Below are 18,234 nucleotides of genomic sequence, written 5' to 3' on the forward strand. Positions count from 1 at the left end.
AAAAATTACAAAAGATAATAGATTCTACATCATATTTAATAGGTCTCTAACATAATCTTTAATAAATTTTAATGAACAATAAAATAAAATGTGTTAAAAGAATTTATGTTAAAAAAATATGTTTTCAAAATGAAAATGTCTTAATGGGATATGAGAGGTAACATGACAATTACAAATATTTTACTACACTAGTACTTAAGAAGATGACAATTTTATTTTAGTCTTATCTTATATAAAAATTAAAAATTTCTGCATGCCACCAACCCCTCCTCACCTACTACAAGCAAAAGCACGTCACGTGCTCTCTGTCTTCTCTGCCTACCATCCACTCACAGTCAGCGTAATTTAACGCCGTCAGTGTTCCATCCACAATTTCCCCTGCCCCATGCTCCAAAAGCAAAACACTTTGATTTTTTTTTTATAAAAAAAATATATGAAATAAAAAATAATTTGAGTTGAAAAAGTGATTAAACACAAATATAAATCTAAATTATTTATCTTAACAAAAACTAAATGTTCTAAAAGTGAAAACTATTTTTTTAAATAAAATCATGTTTGTGTTCCTTAATATAATAATAATAATAATAAAACAAATACTACTAATGACAACAATATTACTTTTTAATCTGTTATCTAATGTAGTAACTTTCTTTTGACTTTTAAAATAAGACTCTAAAAAAATCTGTAATCTTCGTTAATTTCTTTTTTCCCTCCTCAACTTCTCACCTTTAAAAATGATTATATTCTTTTCCTCAATTCATCAATCTTTATTTTTATATATGTACCAAACATAATGGAGGAGCAAATCAAATTGATTCAGTACCAACAAAATGAAACAGAGTCAACCATTCACAACAACAATTTTAGTACTAAAATACAACCAAACACATCCACGATTTAGTATCATACAATACAATTTAAAACAGATAATGCCGCACTTATCAATATAAAAAATTTAATAAATACCTTTTTCATCACTAAAAGTCCTCATGTTATCATATAATAATAGTATGAAATGTCATATTCTTTACACTCTCATAAACTTTAAAAAAATAAGGGAAATTACTATACTAGTAATTAATATCTAAAAAGTAATTAACAAAATTCGACTATAAACTAGTAATTAACTTCAACATGACTGAATCAGGATCATAATAGCAGTACTACTTCTGAGTTCTGAGCTGAGTTCTGAGCATCTGCAAAAGAGTTGGTGTATGTTTGTGTTTAGCCTCTCATTTTTTGCATTTCTTAAAAAAGGAAAGGAGCTAGCCCTACATTCCTCACCCCATAACTGATTATGTACTGTAATTAGTAATTATCACTTTAATGAATATTATTATTATTTGTTAATTACAAGTTTAAAACTCTGGGGTGGTGAATGGTGATAGACGTAGTACGTCACAAGGACACAAACACAACACTGAAACCACAATCTCCACCTAACCCCATCATAATCCCCTCTATAAAACCCCAAATCACAATTCACAATTCTCAATTCACCAAACCAAATCGTAAAACACTAACAAGTGACAACTCTTCTACAAATGGATCTCCTCCTTCTGGAAAAGACCCTCATAGGTCTCTTCCTCGCCGCGGTGGTCGCCATTGCCGTCTCCACCCTCCGCGGCCGCAAATTCAAGCTCCCGCCGGGCCCCCTCCCCGTCCCCATCTTCGGCAACTGGCTCCAGGTCGGCGACGACCTCAACCACCGCAACCTCACCGATCTCGCCAAAAAATTCGGTGACATCTTCCTCCTCCGCATGGGGCAGCGTAATCTCGTCGTGGTTTCTTCCCCGGAGCTCGCCAAGGAGGTTCTCCACACGCAGGGCGTGGAGTTCGGCTCCCGCACTCGCAACGTCGTCTTCGACATCTTCACCGGCAAGGGCCAGGACATGGTCTTCACCGTCTACGGCGAGCACTGGCGCAAAATGCGCCGCATCATGACCGTCCCCTTCTTCACCAACAAGGTAGTGCAACATTTTCTTTTTATCTATCAGGATTAATTATTAATTTTGATTAGTAGCAATATCAAAAAAATCATTTTTTAAAAAAAATTATTAGATCAATCTTATAATTCGGACTAGTTCAATCATTTTTTTAGGATTATTATTTCACGTTACTTTTTCTTTTTCTCACTTTCTTGTTTCTTAATTAACAATCCAATTCATTTTATATCTCTAGGTGGTGCAACAATACCGCCATGGCTGGGAATCCGAGGCCGCCGCCGTCGTGGAGGACGTCAAGAACAACCCCGACGCCGCCGTCTCCGGCACCGTCATCCGCCGCCGCCTCCAGCTCATGATGTACAACAACATGTACCGCATCATGTTCGACCGGAGGTTCGAGAGCGAGGAGGATCCGATCTTCCAGAGGCTTAGGGCCTTGAACGGAGAGAGGAGTCGCTTGGCGCAGAGCTTTGAGTATAACTATGGCGATTTTATTCCCATCTTGAGACCCTTTTTGAAGGGTTACTTGAAGATTTGTAAGGAGGTGAAGGAGACCAGGTTGAAGCTCTTCAAGGATTACTTCGTTGACGAGAGGAAGTAAGTTTTTTTCTGTTTCATCATTTCCTTTCCTTCATTAATTCATTAATTCTAAAGTCATCATGTACGCTATAAAAATTCAGTAATGATAAAGTTTAGATACAAATTTTGGGGCATTTGGTCTTCTAATTGAAGAACAATGTTAGAAACACTGAGAAAATGTTAGGAGTACGAAAAATATTTGCAAGTTTGACGTTGCTTTAAATTTTTTAAGACATAGTGTAAATGTTTTCTTTTTCGTAATCTCATGTTTTTTGTGTTTTACTTTTTGATACTACTTTTTTTTTGGATTTGGACCTCCATCCAGTTTCAATCACTTGCTTTCTGTTTACTTTTCTTTTCTGCACTTTACTATGTTTCTTTCCTTTTGTTTTTGGTTTTAATTCGTGTTTGTGTGATTCCTAAAGTACCTTTTTCAGTTTGGTACTCTGATTGAGTCAACTAGTTTTTCGCTTTTTCTAGGCGTAGAATCTTGAATTGGAGATCGTTTATCTTTGAATGGGTATGAAAGAGTTTAGTTTGAACTAGTGGGTGGAAAGCAAATTTTATACTTTGTTTAGTAATAATGTATTATGCTTTTTTATTTAATTTTGCAACTGCAGCTTTTTTTTATATATACGTCATTGATGACATGATCCTAAATTAAATAGCCACTTTTACGAAAGTGACAATTTATGTTACGGAGTAGTAGCTAAAACTATAGAGTTTGGCTTAGTATATTTATTTCTAATAAATTAAATTAAATGGACAATGTTATAACAGGAAGCTTGGAAGCATAAAGAGCAGCAATAACAATGAACTAAAATGCGCTATTGACCACATTTTGGATGCCCAGAGAAAAGGCGAGATCAACGAAGACAACGTCCTTTACATTGTTGAAAACATCAATGTCGCTGGTATGATGCTTTGCCTTGTATTTCTACCCCCACTACAAGAAACAAACAAAAAATGATAATTATGGTGCAGGACACGTAGAGTTACTAAAATTAATTAAATTTATAAAATATTTTAATTTAAATCATACGGTAGATTTTTTTTTTTCATTTCATATATATTTATTTGCTGATACAAGAAGTTAGTATGGAGCTGCACCGCAATTTCATCAACCATTTTATAGAGAGGAAGTTTTTTAAAATCAAGAAATTGACTGATTATTTTTCTCAAATTTAGGTTTTTACAAAAGTATAGTTTTTCTGGTCCAAGGATTGATAGCCGCTATATTTTTAATAACTTTTTTTCATTTATGAGAAATACTACCAAACATAACGGGGTATTTAATGAGCACACAAAAATATTTTATTGGTCATTTTCTGAATTTCTTTTAGAGGGGGGAAACGGGACACGTAGTTATGTTATGTTTTTCATTGAATGAATGAATAAGGGGTTTGGTGGATAGTTGAAGTGGTGGCTACTCTTCCAATGCCATGTTGGGGCTCATTCTTATCTATTTGTCAACTTGTTTATTCTGATGTGTGACCTTAGTTAATTTATATGGAGACTCGTTCTTATCTTTCTATTTTTACATATATTGAGTGTGGGTAACTTTTTAAATTTTAACTTAAAAAAACAGACTTTTTAAATTTTTATAAATTGAGTGTGGGTGATCAACTGATGATAGTCTCGTAGTGGTAGTGGGTAATGATAGTGACCAAATTTGGTAGGTGGGCCTACCTCCGCCAAAAGTCGCAGGTGGTTTTACTTAGATTCTCAGTTTAGATTAGAAGGAAAGAGAGGAAAAAGAATGGGGGGCTTTTAGAGAAAAGTGGAAAACAAAAGGCATAGTATGATTAAGATGGTATCATGGAAATTCAAAACCTTAATTTAGTTTATTGAAAAGGTAAATATATTCTAGAGTCTGAGTCTAATTTCCATGTATCAACCAGGTAAAACATTTTACATTATTAACTAATTAATTAAAAAAATCATGCCACCAGCCTTACTATATATAAGAATTTGTGATTGAATTACTATTAAAGTCTACATACACTATATAGTCTATGTTACATCAAATCATATGATGATTTTTTCTAAGTAGCAATTATATATGTGTTATTATTTCAGCAATTGAGACAACTCTATGGTCGATTGAATGGGGCATTGCTGAGCTTGTGAACCACCCAGAGATCCAGCAGAAGGTGAGGGATGAAATTGATAGAGTTCTTGAAGCAGGGCACCAAGTGACTGAGCCAGACATCCAAAAGCTGCCATACCTTCAAGCAGTTGTGAAGGAAACTCTTCGGCTTCGAATGGCAATCCCTCTCCTTGTCCCACACATGAACCTCCACGATGCGAAGCTTGGTGGCTATGACATCCCAGCAGAGAGCAAGATATTGGTGAATGCATGGTGGCTGGCCAACAACCCTGCACACTGGAAGAAGCCAGAGGAGTTCCGGCCAGAGAGGTTCTTGGAGGAGGAATTGCATGTGGAAGCCAATGGCAATGACTTTAGGTACCTTCCCTTTGGGGTTGGCAGAAGGAGTTGCCCCGGAATCATTCTTGCATTGCCTATTCTTGCCATCACTTTGGGACGTTTGGTCCAAAACTTTGAGCTCTTGCCTCCCCCTGGCCAGTCCCAGATTGACACTAGTGAGAAAGGAGGGCAGTTTAGCTTGCACATACTCAAGCATTCCACCATTGTGGCAAAGCCAAGGTCATTTTAGACTTCACCACATGATCATATGATTGTGGCAATCCCCTTTATTTTTTTCTTTTCTTACTCTTTATTGTATCAATGCTTGAAAATGGGGTTGTTCTGGAAATATCATATATAATTGGCCTGCTAATGGCTAGGTAATGTTTGTGTTGTCCCATTCTAAATCTCTGAACTTGAAGTGATGCATGCAGAGTTTTGAGATGGTTTATAATAGAAAGTTATATAATAGAAAGGTAACAAGGTAACAAACCACGAGTGAAATCCAACTCTACAAACTAAAACAAGTCTAGAAAGAAACTCACCAAATAATAAAATAAACAATAAAAAGCAAGCAAGGAAGTAATCCTCCAATGAAGTTAATTTAAAAGGTACAAATTAAGTCATCACAATGGAGTAAAGAACACAAAGTGAGTAAGGCAGCAGAATGGAGTCTTTAGTCTTCATCTTTCTCTTCCGCATACTCATACACTCCTAGGCCTTGCTCGATGCTCATTCTTTACTCTTCTATTTAAATAAGGGTTTAAGAGAGATTCCATGCAGCAAAAACAAGAGTTCCAACAGTAAGAAAATGTAATGAAAATAGCATGAGTAGAAAATTAGAGCAAGTATAATATTATAGTTCCATCTTTAAAGCTTTATGAAATTAAGGACTTCATCATCGACCAATGTTTAACCAACATCTTTATAATGACATAATATTTCACTTCTTGACATTGTAATATCCAAGACATAGGAATTGTTCCTAGTAAAAGGACATGAGATTTGTACCTGTGTGTAGATATAAACTTGGAGAATATTTAGGACAATCATTTATGAAATATTCTTCAACATCATCTTTTAACTTGAATCCATGGTGAATCTCTTTGAAGTTTGGCAAACGGCTGAGTCTTATACGTAGCAGGTTATGTAGTAGTACTTTTTCTCCATCCTTAACAATCCCTTCTTGACCATCGTCATCAGTTTCACATTCAAAAGCAAAAACCTTCTGTAACTCAGAGCAGTCTTCTATCTCCAACTCGATCAGATTGTGGAAGTGACCAGCCACAAAATTATGAAAAAGGTATTTCAACTTGTTGCACTTTTCGACCCAAATAATACTGAGATTTGGGAAGCACACTTGTTGTGAACAAGTATATAGGCTTTGTGCATCACCTGAATCAAATATTTGCTCCAATTCCTCACAATCAGTTATTTCCAGTCTTCCCAGCATTGGTAAGCTTCTAACAATGGTAGGGGAGAAGATGGTTTTCAATTTTGGACATCCATTCACCTCAATCAATTCAAGCATCTGGAGGCTTAGAAAATTTGTGGGGCCCTTCCATATGAACTCGAGTTCAGGTAGATCCCTCAATTCAGCACGCGTTAGATCCAAGTTTAAAGGAGCAAGTTCTCTGTTGCTCCCATGTTCTCTGATTTGGAATTGGAAAAGACCTTTTACTCCAAGACCAGTCAATCCAAGTTGTCTAAATTTGAGTACATGTCCAAGTTTAGAGGAAAGCACTTGATTGGATAATTGGTTGAATGTGGTGGTAACCAAGCATAATAATTCCTTCTCCTATATACATAACAAAATTCACTGTTAGTTTGTTACGTGTGATAATTCAATTTAATGGAATTTCCAATCTAAAGAAAGACCATACCAAGAAAATGAATACTTTTACTTCAAGGATGTACAATATATTGTTTTTTAAAAAGAATTTGGCCATGAATATAAAAATTAATGTAAAATGTAATAACTAAATAGTATTTTAAAAAATTAAGTGCTAATTGTAAGGTTAAATGTTGACTAGTGTCCGCTTACGAACAATAGTAGGTAATTGCATGCTTAAAAAAGTTTTAAGCATTTTTTAATTTTAAATTATACATTAGGTCATTTACAATTTACATGTTCAATTATAATATTATGTTTAATAAATACCTATATGTTAGTTGTTATTTTGATCAAAATATTTATAATATATACAAAACATGAACCATGAATTATATTGTTATTCAATTTCATTATGTTGATTAGTGTAATTGTTAAAATAAATACTAAGTAATATAAAAATCTATTGAAAAATAATAGGAAAAATAAAATAAACCTATTATTATCACTGTCAATATCTTGAAGTGTACATATAATACTAATATTGGAAAAAAAAAATGTACATAGTATAATGGTAAAAATATATAATAAAATTTATATAAAAAATAACATATTCTTAGACATCAACCTTTCATTATGTTGATTAGTGTAATTGTTAAAATAAATACTAAGTAATATAAAAATCTATTAAAAAAGGATTGAAAAAATAAAATAAACCTATTATTATCACTGTCAATATCTTGAAGTATACATATAATGTTAATATTGGAAAAAGAAATAATGTACATAGTATAATGGTAAAAATATATAATAAAATTTATATAAAAAATAACATATTCTTAGACATCAGCATTTCATTATGTTGATTAGTGTAATTGTTAAAATAAATACTAAGTAATATAAAAATCTATTAAAAAATGATAGAAAAAATAAAATAAACCTATTATTATCAGTGTCAATATCTTGAAATATACATATAATGTTAATATTGGAAAAAGAAATAATGTACATAGTATAATGGTAAAAATATATAATAAAATTTATATAAAAAATATGAAAATTCAATATTTTCAGGGTAAAAAGATAATAAAATACAAAAAACTAAAAACTATCATTTAAAAAATATTACTTGAAATAGTGTCTTAAAAAATTATAAAACATATACAGTTTCTATCACCATCTATCTATTCATAATTCTTATCCATCAAAAGTCAATTCATGTTCACAACTCACGCTTCAACTACATCCCCAAAAATAAATTAACAAATAATCATTAAAGAAATAATCATTTTCGAAAAATATATTACCGTTGCAGTTGAGTCTTGTTGCAGATCTGAATCAATAATCATCACCCTACGCACCCAAGAGTCAGGCAGTCTTGGACAATCAATGCATCGTAGCTCTTTCAAATTTGGTAAATGTGGATCAAAATATTTAGGCCAAATCTCTACCAAATTCGGCAACTCATCCAACCATAGAGTTTCCAAATTAAGGAAATTGATGTGAATATTAGTCTGAGGATGACTCTGGTGCTGGTACACTGTAAGATCATGTTCCTTTTCACTGCCAAATACATACTTCAACTCATTACATTCGTCAATTACCAGTTCTTCCAAACTTGCTAGCCCATGAGCATAACACATAGGGAATATATATTTCAAGCTGCGACATCCACGAATAGTAAGTGTCCTTAATTTTGGGAGCATCAAAGAGGTATGACTTTGACTGCTAACATAATCAACACTCCCTTCTTCCACTTCTTCTATTATCTGCTTCAATTCATAGCATCCATATATTCTCACAACTTCTAGCAGCTCTAGAGTTTGGACAATGGATGGCTTGAAGATACAAGTTAGCATCGGGCATTTATATATTGTCAAGAACTTGAGATGACATAGCTTTGAGTTCTTGGGAAAGGAAATATTGTACAATTGTCTGCAACTCTCTATGCTTAGCTCTTCTAAACTTTTGAGAGAACATCTGGAAGAGGGGTCATTAAACACTTCTTCAAGGTTATCCAATTGAGACAAGCTTAAAATGACTAGGCTGGAGAACGCATCTTCAGTTTGCAGCAGATCAACATTGGTACTATCAAAGACGCATTTTATCTCTGGACAATATTCGAGGATTAGGAAAATCAAGTGATTCATGCCTTGTGGATCCATGGATGGGATTACATTTTCGTAACCTCCCTTAAGGTACCTCAAATGAAGGTACTCTTCTTTTTGAAAGAAATCCTTGATTGGTAATGATATAAAACTTTGAACTGAGGCATTAAAACCATTTATGCATAAAGCTCTACATGGTCTATGTTCTTCCAACATGCCAGTCCGCAGCTGCCAGGGGTCCATTTTAAAAATTAAAACATACCTCTCTAATCTTGAGAAAGAGATATTATGCGGAAATTCCTCATTTGCATATGAAGGTATATACAAATACAATTCATTCAGCTGCATACATCTTCCTATAACCTCGTAAGCATTATTTTCCTGAATGACACAATTGAACAAATCCAGAAGCTTCAATTTCTTTAATGACGCGATTCCATTAGGCAATTCTATGAAAGAAGAACCACGCAAGTCAAGAACCTCAAGTGCTTGTAGGCTTTCCAAAATGGAGATGTCACCTAATTCATAACCTCTCAAGCACAGAGTATGAAGATTTTGTAATGACTCCATTGATTGTGGCAGTGACAAGGTGCGATCTGTCGTCCACGTCCACCACGTATAGTTAAATCTTAAGAATGCCAGGATTTTAATCATTTTTAGCCTTTCAAAACAAGCATTTGATACTTCAAAGCCAACCTCGGGAGAATGAAACAAGAGAATTTCAAGCGATGGACAATTCAATTGATCATCATCAAGAAGCTGGCCATTTTTCAAATCCCATAAGGATATTGCCCTCTTCTCTTTTATGGTTTCATCCTCTATCAACATTCTTGGATCCATTCCAGTACTTGCCAAAATTGCTTGACCACTTTTAGATGCTATCCACAAGGCTACATCACGAACCATGTCATGCATTTTCACCCTCTCTTTTTCACTGGCCTGCAACAACAAATAACAATCAACGAGGATGCTAACAGCTATCTGCATCTCCCTCCTTGCTTTCTCCATTGTTCCAAAAGTCCCAGGTAGGCCCATTCCCTTTCCAAATCGAAATAAATCTTCCAAATCAATTTCATGATCCTCTGGAAATATAGAACACAACAAGAACAAGGACTTGGCTAATTCATTGGTCAAATTATCATAACTCAATCCAAGACAGCCATAAGGACTTCTTAAGCCTTTTGGAATATCTAGTGGTTCAGAATCTTTTAGTCTTGACAATGCTAATTCCCACTCTTTAACAGTTTTGCCCTTCAGTGTGCTTCCCACCGTCACAATTGCAATAGGCAATCCTCTGCACTCATCTACAATTTTTGTTGCAACGCCTTTCGATGCATATGGTGAGTCATCAGTTATGTTTGCATTCAATTTGAACAAATCCCAAGCTTCATTGCCAGCTAAGAGATTAAGCTCAATTATTGTTTGGCATTGCATGGAAATGCATACTTCTCTACTCCGAGTGGTTAAAATCACTCCACAGCCCTTGTTGTTTTCATTGTATGGAATACCAATAGCCTCAAATTCTAGCTTTTCCCATACATCATCCAAGATTAGTAGAGTTGTGCCTGTCCTTAATCTCTCTGATAGTCTTTGTGCTCTACCTTCCTCTGTTTTTTCCTCAAATTTCAAACCCAACTTATCAGCAATTTGCATTTGGATGCTTTTGATATTTGGAGTTTGAGAGACTGTTGCCATGACAACCTTCTCAAAAAGTTTTAACTCCTCAGCTTTCTTACCAACCTCTTTCGCCAAAGTAGTTTTTCCTGAGCCTCCTAGTCCAACTAGTCCAATCATGGAAACACTTTTATCCTTTAAAGCTTCCAAAAGCTTGTTATAAGTTGATTCTCTAGATTTGAAAAGAACAAAATCTTTGGATGAATAGTACTTCATGCCTGGAAGTTCGGGAATCTTAGAAAATGGCTCAAACTTGCTGTTGTGGTTGAGTTGAGCCATTTTCTCAATTTTTCTTGCTATTTTTTTGGTAAGAAAATATTGGAATTGCCTTCTGAAATAGCTCTTGCTTACTTCCGAAATTCTTCCTTGAAGCATATGCACTTCTTCTAAGACTTTCTCAACATCTTTCAGCCACTTCTCAACTGCTGGTTCAATTTTTTCAGTCCTCATAATAGCTTCTTCAACTCGTTCCTTCACACTGTTTCGGGTTAATTCCAATTCTTCCTTGGCATTTGGAAGATTCCCAGCAATGTTGTTGAAACAACACAAGTATCGAGCATGGTGTAAAATTGGGTCCACTGTATATTCTGCTAACTTTGCTACGATGGAAACAACGATATCCCCCATTTGTAATAGCAGAGTCCTAATGATGAATGAGTACATAACATTTTAGCTTAATATTATGTTAAGCAAAGTAGGGAGTAGTGATGCAATTAAAGGAAAGAATAACGTAATAATACCTTTGATGGATGTTGACGTTGTTGTATTTAAAAACGGAAGTGAAAGTAGTTGATGTTGCACATTCGATACCTTTCTCCAACTATGGGCAAAAAAGTAGTATTAGAACTCTAAACAGAGAACTAAATTGAACCAATGTTTTGGGGGTTTGCTTATCGTATGGATTTTGCGAAATCTAATTTGTTTTGGTCTATGCTTTAAGTCCATGTTTTATGCATTTGAGTGAGGAATCCAAGCCAACTCTCCTCCAAGAAACTTTAAAAATATCGTTCCAATCAAGAATGGAAGAGAACAAATTGGGTAAGTTACTAGGTTGAAGAAACTTATTTTCTAATGCACATGTTTAACATTATATGCTCAATTCTTTCAATCTAGATATCCAGTTTTACAAAATCTTGACATTTAGACCAGAATGCTTCAATCTACAAAAATCTTAATCAATTTTAAGATTTAAGGGAGGTTTAATTTTATAATTTGAGGGTAAATTGTAATTTGTGGTCTCCCTTTAAATTTTGATCCACAATTTTTGTTGCCTTTTTTCACGACTGTAGTCCTCATATTTTTTAAAAATCCAGAATTTTGGTTTAACCTTCAACTATAAATATATTAATTAAGTTTTTTTATGTTTTAATTAACGAAATTAATTTTTTATGATATATTAAATAAATATGTTAGATATAAGGTTCATTTGAAAAAAAAAAAAAGAAATCAAGCATATACAAAATTAAGGATTGAACCTAGATACAGGTTTTCTAAAATGTGGTTAGTAAAATAGTGATAGAAAAAAGGATGATAGAAATTGCAAATCAAGTGTTAAAAGAGATCCATAATTGGAATTTAGCATATGTTTTTGTCTAAATAATAGGTATCTTTCAATTTTGTGTGCATAAAAGCGTCCAAGCTCATAAGTATTGTTTTGTGGTAGTTTTTAACCATCATTACGTTAATATTATTAACAATTTTAATTCTAACCTCATAGAAGGACCTAATTGGACCAAATTTAATAGATAAAGGAGTAAATTATTTTTTAAAAAAGATAAAAGACAAAACTAAATATATAAAAATTAAGATAAAGAACCAAATGTATTACTTAGCCTAACATTTATTATTTTAATATTTGTTCAAGGCTTACAAAAAATGGAGACAAGTGATATAAATATGTTACTTGCCTTTTAAGAATAAGAAAATATTTAAATTAAATTCTAATATAACTATCAACTATCTAAAATATTCACCAAACCAAAATCAAATCTACAAAAGATATTAACTATTGCATACAAAGATATCTCAATAATTGCATCACTCTTCTTCAAGATTATCATTAATTCATCACCACTTTAACCACTATGACGTTCACCATCTTCATTGCCTTGATCACCATTGTTGTTGCCATCGACATTGTCGTCAATGTGCAACAACGATCATGGTGGTGAGAGCGATGATTGTAGCATCAATCATGATAGTGACAACAACAGTCAAGATGGAAAGGCGATGGTGGTCATAGTGGTGGTGGCAGGGCGACAATGGTCAAGGCGACGACAACAACAATGACAATCATAATGATGAATGTAATCGTGACAATGATGATCATAGTGGTGATGATGTGTTAATTGAAATATTTTAGAAATTGATAATTGAGACCTTTTATAGATTTTTATTTTTTGTTTGATAAATATTTTAAATATCTGATAGTTATATTAGATTTTAATTTTTAAATATTTTAATCTCAATTGTCTACTATTTTTAATCTTGATTTGATGATTATTATTAGTTGTTTTCATATTCATACATAAGATTGTGTTCTAACCGGAGTTGTACTATTTATTTCTCTATATATAACTTAAAATTTTTTCATATCTTCTTCCAATATTTTCATAAAATAATGTTGTTAGAGGACTAATACTACAGTGATATCAATAATATTTGTTATTTGAAAAATGATATGAATAATATTTTTAAGACAATAGGATTTGTTAAAACTTAACATAAAATATAATTTAATTTGAATTTAAAGATAATACTATGCTCATGAAAATAAACAATACAATTTAATGTAATTGAAGAATGACAGTAACGGTTAGAATTTAAAATTAAAGATATTTTCACAAAGTATCCCCATTCCATAATAATTATTATTTTAATTTTTAAATGTATCATCAATTATTTTTTACTAATATTTTTTTATAATATTGACAGTAGAAAATAAAAATTATAAATTAATTAACAATGAGAAAGTTAATTTCACAAAATTATCAATCTCTTATCTATTTATTCATTTTTGTTGATCCGTATAAAAAAATTTAGGACCTAAGCTAACACTAAATATTGCAAGCAAGTCACGAGTAGGCAAAATCACTTGGATTGAAGGAAAAATATTAAAAAATAAAGGTTAATATAGAAATTTTTGCTTTTGATTCTTTATATTTTAAGGTGGTGAAGGTTTTGTAAAGAGAGTGAGTACATCTACTGATGATTCCCATGTCCAGTTTGCATATTTTTTTCCTAACTTTGTTGGTTGAGATTTAGTACACTTTGGGATTGCTAGATCCTTTCATTGAGATTGTTTGGTTAATTTTAAGGTTCTTCACTTGTTTGGTTTTTCGGTTGTGCTTTGTTTTTCACGTTAATAAAAGCTAAATTTGTTGGTGAAATTAATATTAAATGGGAAAAAGATATTGGAGCGTCTTACTCGCTAGTATGAAATTGATCAAATGACAAAATTGATTCCTTATTAAAAAACGTAAAGGACAAAACAAAAAATTTAAAACAGAAAAGACTAAAGTGAGAATTACTAAAACCACAAGGGATCAAAACAGTGTTAACATACTTTTTTCTACTTCAATCTCATGCCTTAATTAAGTAGAAGTGATTTTAATTTTCATAGTTTATATCTTGTTGTACATAGAGTTTTTTTCCTTTTTAACCCATTAATCAATTAGGTTATTCTGGATAATAGTAATCTATCTAAAAACTTTTAGATATAAAAGACTTTAGTTTTTAGATATAACAGACTTTCAAGTAGTTTAACCGGTCAAGGTACACTTAAAAATGTCAAACTAAAATAAACAAAAGCATGGCAAGTAAGCGGTTAGATTTTGAAGGTTATTGATTTTTAAATAAGACTTACTTATTTAAGCAAAGTGTTATCCGACCTAATTAATTTTTATCCTTCAAAGAACAACTCTTTATGCACTTATTTAACAATTTTTTTCTTATAAAGAAAGAAGATATTGGTACATAAATTCAAATTTAACGTGAAAAATATAGAAATATAACTCCAATACCTTAATATGATAACTATTCATTAGTATTTTTTGGAATAGACAAAAATAGTAAATATTATTGAAACTAGTAATATACTTTTCAGCATGCAAATAGTTGATAATATATTGGGTCAAATAATCTATTTGTTTTCTTATCTTATTTATTATTTAGTTTAATACTTTATTTTCTTTTATTTTAAAATGAAGTGTTTTATCTTCTAAAAAGTTGGATTTAACACATCTTTTTTCTTACTTAAAAGGTTTGAAATGATTCTTATAGTTAACATTGTTATCATCCATTATTTTCTTTGTTTTGTCTGCTGCCTACCTTCCACCATTTTTTTCCTCAAATCAAACATTCCAAGTCTTTTTTCCCAAATTCTGGTCAAAGTCTAAATTACAATAAAGTCACACCTATGAAATATTATGAGACACGTGTTTTGATGAAGGAAGGCAACCTACATTTTGGGGCCAAGCCAACAATGTGGAAAGGACCACTGTGCTTGCGATCTCATTCTCATCATCACCAAAGCCAACAAGTTCTATGGTGAGATGCTCGACCTCCCTCAGCCAACATCGACTCCAATCTCTCACACTGTCCATGCCCTCAAGAGCAAGTTCATCTTTCCATAGTTCACAAGTTTTGTGATTTGTGATTACTGGTTCTTTGATTTGTGGTTTTTGACTTGTTTTGGTTTTTTATGTTTTTTTTTCTTGTGTATATAAAATGAAGGATGTTTAGAAAGAAAATATATATAATTTGTGGTATTTTTTAGCCACTGATTAATATTTTTATATTATTAATGGTGTTAAATTATCTAATTGAAGAACTATTTTTAAACCTTTTAATTAAGATAGAGGATTAAACTAAATTTTTTCAAAAGATAAAATATTAAACTAAAAAAATAACATAAGAAATCAAATAGATGATTTGGTCTATATTTAAAATTAGAACTTTATTGTTATGTACGTCAAAAGAAAAACTTTATTGCAGAAGTTAAACTTCATAATATCAACAACTTATATTATTAACATGGATGTAAAATATGAATTGCAGAAGTTAAACAAAATCTAAATTAAATTGAAGATTTGAATTGAGATGCGTACCTCAAGATATGTGCAGATATGATGTCAAGAAGGTCAAGAATTTAGATACAACCTTATTGCTGCGAATCACGATATTAATTGAATGATGTGGAGTTGCAATTTTAAAGAATGAAAATGTTGGTGAGAGATAGGAAAAATCGAAGTTAGATGCATGAGAGAAGAAGTATGAAAAATATGTACGTGTGTATCGCTAAATGAAAGAATAAAACTTAAAGAGGGAGTTCATCTTTCCATGTTCACAAGTAAGGAATTGATAAAGATGCAGATTATTCCTTAATTTTATGGGGGTTCATGAATAACAATAAATTCTTTTTCAACTTTGTTATGTTTGTGCTTTGAGCCCGACACTCACACGTTGTTGTGTGAAAAATATATACAAGAAAAGAATCGAGGACAAAAGGTTTGATTCCTATACATGACTTCACACACATACACTTGGATTCAGATTGGATATACAAATAATACGTGTATAGTAAAACTTTAATTTTGAGGATATTATAAGATATTTTTATCATTATTTGATACACAAGTTTATTTTAATAATTTTTTTTTGCAAATAACTTATTTTTAGCTACTTGAAATAGTTTGTAAAAAATATGTAAGTTAATTATAAGTATTTTTTTTTCTTCTCAATTTTATTCTTATTATTTTATTTAAAATTTCATCGTACTCTTTTATTCAATTAAAAACCTTTTTATCTAAGTTAACATTCATACACGTACCCAATAGGCAATTGGTCAATTGTTACTAAATTGTCCTTTAAACTTAAAAATTCTTTGCTTTTAAACCACACGAGGAAAATGTCAAGATAATAAATTATTAAAAATAAATTTCAATATTAGATATATTAAATATTAGAAATATTAAAAATATCATTTTAAATGATTTAATATTTATCAATTAATTTATAAATTAGTCCTGTCAACTACCTTTCAATTTTTTAACTCCTAATTTAACTAAATAATTTTTAACTAACTTATAAACTAATTTTATCAGTCATGACCTAGTGAGATTAATTGATGATGTGCGTCTTTGTTTTCTATCTTCCCGGGACACTCATGACAACTAAGGTGAGATTAGATATTTGTTAGGTGCTTCCTCCAATGGAATGTTACAAGTTTAATGCAAGAAAATGAGAGGATTTCATAAGTTGAAAATGACTTCAAAATAAAAAGTAACTAAATCGAGGAAAACAATAGTTATTTACTTTTCTTTGTAATTCTTATTTTTATTGATTTCCCTTTTATATTTAATTCTTCTTTGTTTGTGTTGATGTATAACATTTGTCTTTAGTTTAAAAAATATCATGTGTTGTTTTTACAAAAATGTCTATATTTATTTAGATATGCTAAAAGTAACACGCTAATTATTTTTCTTTACTGGATTCTTGAATTTGTAGTTAAAACTTTTAAATATCTTAAAAAATTTATATTAAAGGTTTTAGATTTTACAGAAATGTGTATAACCACTTCCCCTACAACTATATTTTGTTATTTGCATTTTTGAGAAATATTCATACACATCAAATATGCTATTATATACTCAATGAGAGAGAAAGAGAAAAAAAATATATAAATATTATAAATATTATGATATGACATAAAAAAGAGATAAGGAGAGAAATTATGGTATTTGGAAAGTATGAATATCTTTGTATCATTACTCTTTACATTTAGATGATCAAAACAACATCAGGATATCACTAATTACCAAAATATAAGATACTCACTTTGAATATAGAGTATATTAAATTAATTTAGATGAATTTCATAATGTCACATTACATTTAAGATATTCATATATAACTTTGCTTCAATGATAAAAAATTATCAAGTAACAAATATTTTTATTTTTATTTTCACTTACTACTCTCATTGTCTCTAATTATAAAATCTTTTTTTATAAATTTGTTTATCTTGTTTATAAGATCATTTTTTAATTTTTAGATGCATTAATTATTATTTTTTCTACACATACACTATAATTATTTTCTCTTCAAACATTAATGAAAAATAATTAAGTGGATAAAAAGATTAAAAAAAGATAATGTTAAAATAATAGTATAATTAATTTACAAATTTAATGTGATTAAATAAATTAATTACTTTTTAAGAGACGTAAATTAGTTGAAATAATCTTGTAAATAAAAATAGAAGGAGTATGTTTTCCTCTTTCTTCTTGGAATTTGAACTTGAAATTTTATTTTTATTCTTTAAAAACTTTGGAGATGAATTGTTTATACAGCATACTAAAATCAAAACTTAAAAATTGCATAATATCAATTGGACTTGTTTTGACAAAAAAAAAAATATTATTCCAAAAAATTTATCAAACATCTTCCGTGGAGATTACCTATGAGAAATGTTTCCTCAAAGAGAAACTGAAATCTCAAAGTAACTAGTAAATAATAGCTTATAGCATATCTGTATAACATTGGAGAATGGAATGTAAGGTTTTAACCTTCTATTATGGTGAACAAGTCACTTTGCCATTCGCAAAATGACACAATATGTGTACGTGCCATGTTCTTTAGTTTAGCCCATTTATAATTAGTATTCTT

At 31.1% G+C, this 18,234-nt stretch overlaps 2 protein-coding genes across 2 annotated transcripts; one reads left to right on the top strand and one right to left on the bottom strand.

The window, feature by feature from the left end:
- The first annotated feature begins 1,470 nt into the window (after positions 1 to 1,470).
- Positions 1,471 to 5,378, top strand: LOC114385043 (trans-cinnamate 4-monooxygenase-like). The gene is made up of 4 exons (XM_028344977.1): positions 1,471 to 1,967; positions 2,182 to 2,543; positions 3,306 to 3,439; positions 4,605 to 5,378. The coding sequence occupies exons 1-4, from the start codon at positions 1,545 to 1,547 to the stop codon at positions 5,201 to 5,203; spliced, it is 1,518 nt and encodes a 505-aa protein (XP_028200778.1). The 5' UTR covers positions 1,471 to 1,544; the 3' UTR covers positions 5,204 to 5,378.
- Positions 5,379 to 5,397: 19 nt separating this feature from the next.
- On the bottom strand, positions 5,398 to 15,737 carry LOC114385042 (probable disease resistance protein At4g27220). Its single transcript, XM_028344976.1, has 5 exons — positions 15,675 to 15,737; positions 11,307 to 11,386; positions 8,092 to 11,209; positions 5,965 to 6,751; positions 5,398 to 5,700 (listed from the first exon to the last, which is right to left on the bottom strand). Exons 3-5 carry the CDS (start codon positions 11,191 to 11,193, stop codon positions 5,693 to 5,695), a joined length of 3,897 nt encoding a protein of 1,298 aa, XP_028200777.1. The 5' UTR covers positions 11,194 to 11,209; positions 11,307 to 11,386; positions 15,675 to 15,737; the 3' UTR covers positions 5,398 to 5,692.
- Between the last annotated feature and the right edge of the window lie 2,497 nt (positions 15,738 to 18,234).

This window comes from Glycine soja, chromosome 14, assembly GCF_004193775.1.
Source record: "Glycine soja cultivar W05 chromosome 14, ASM419377v2, whole genome shotgun sequence".
Lineage (NCBI taxonomy): Eukaryota > Viridiplantae > Streptophyta > Magnoliopsida > Fabales > Fabaceae > Glycine > Glycine soja.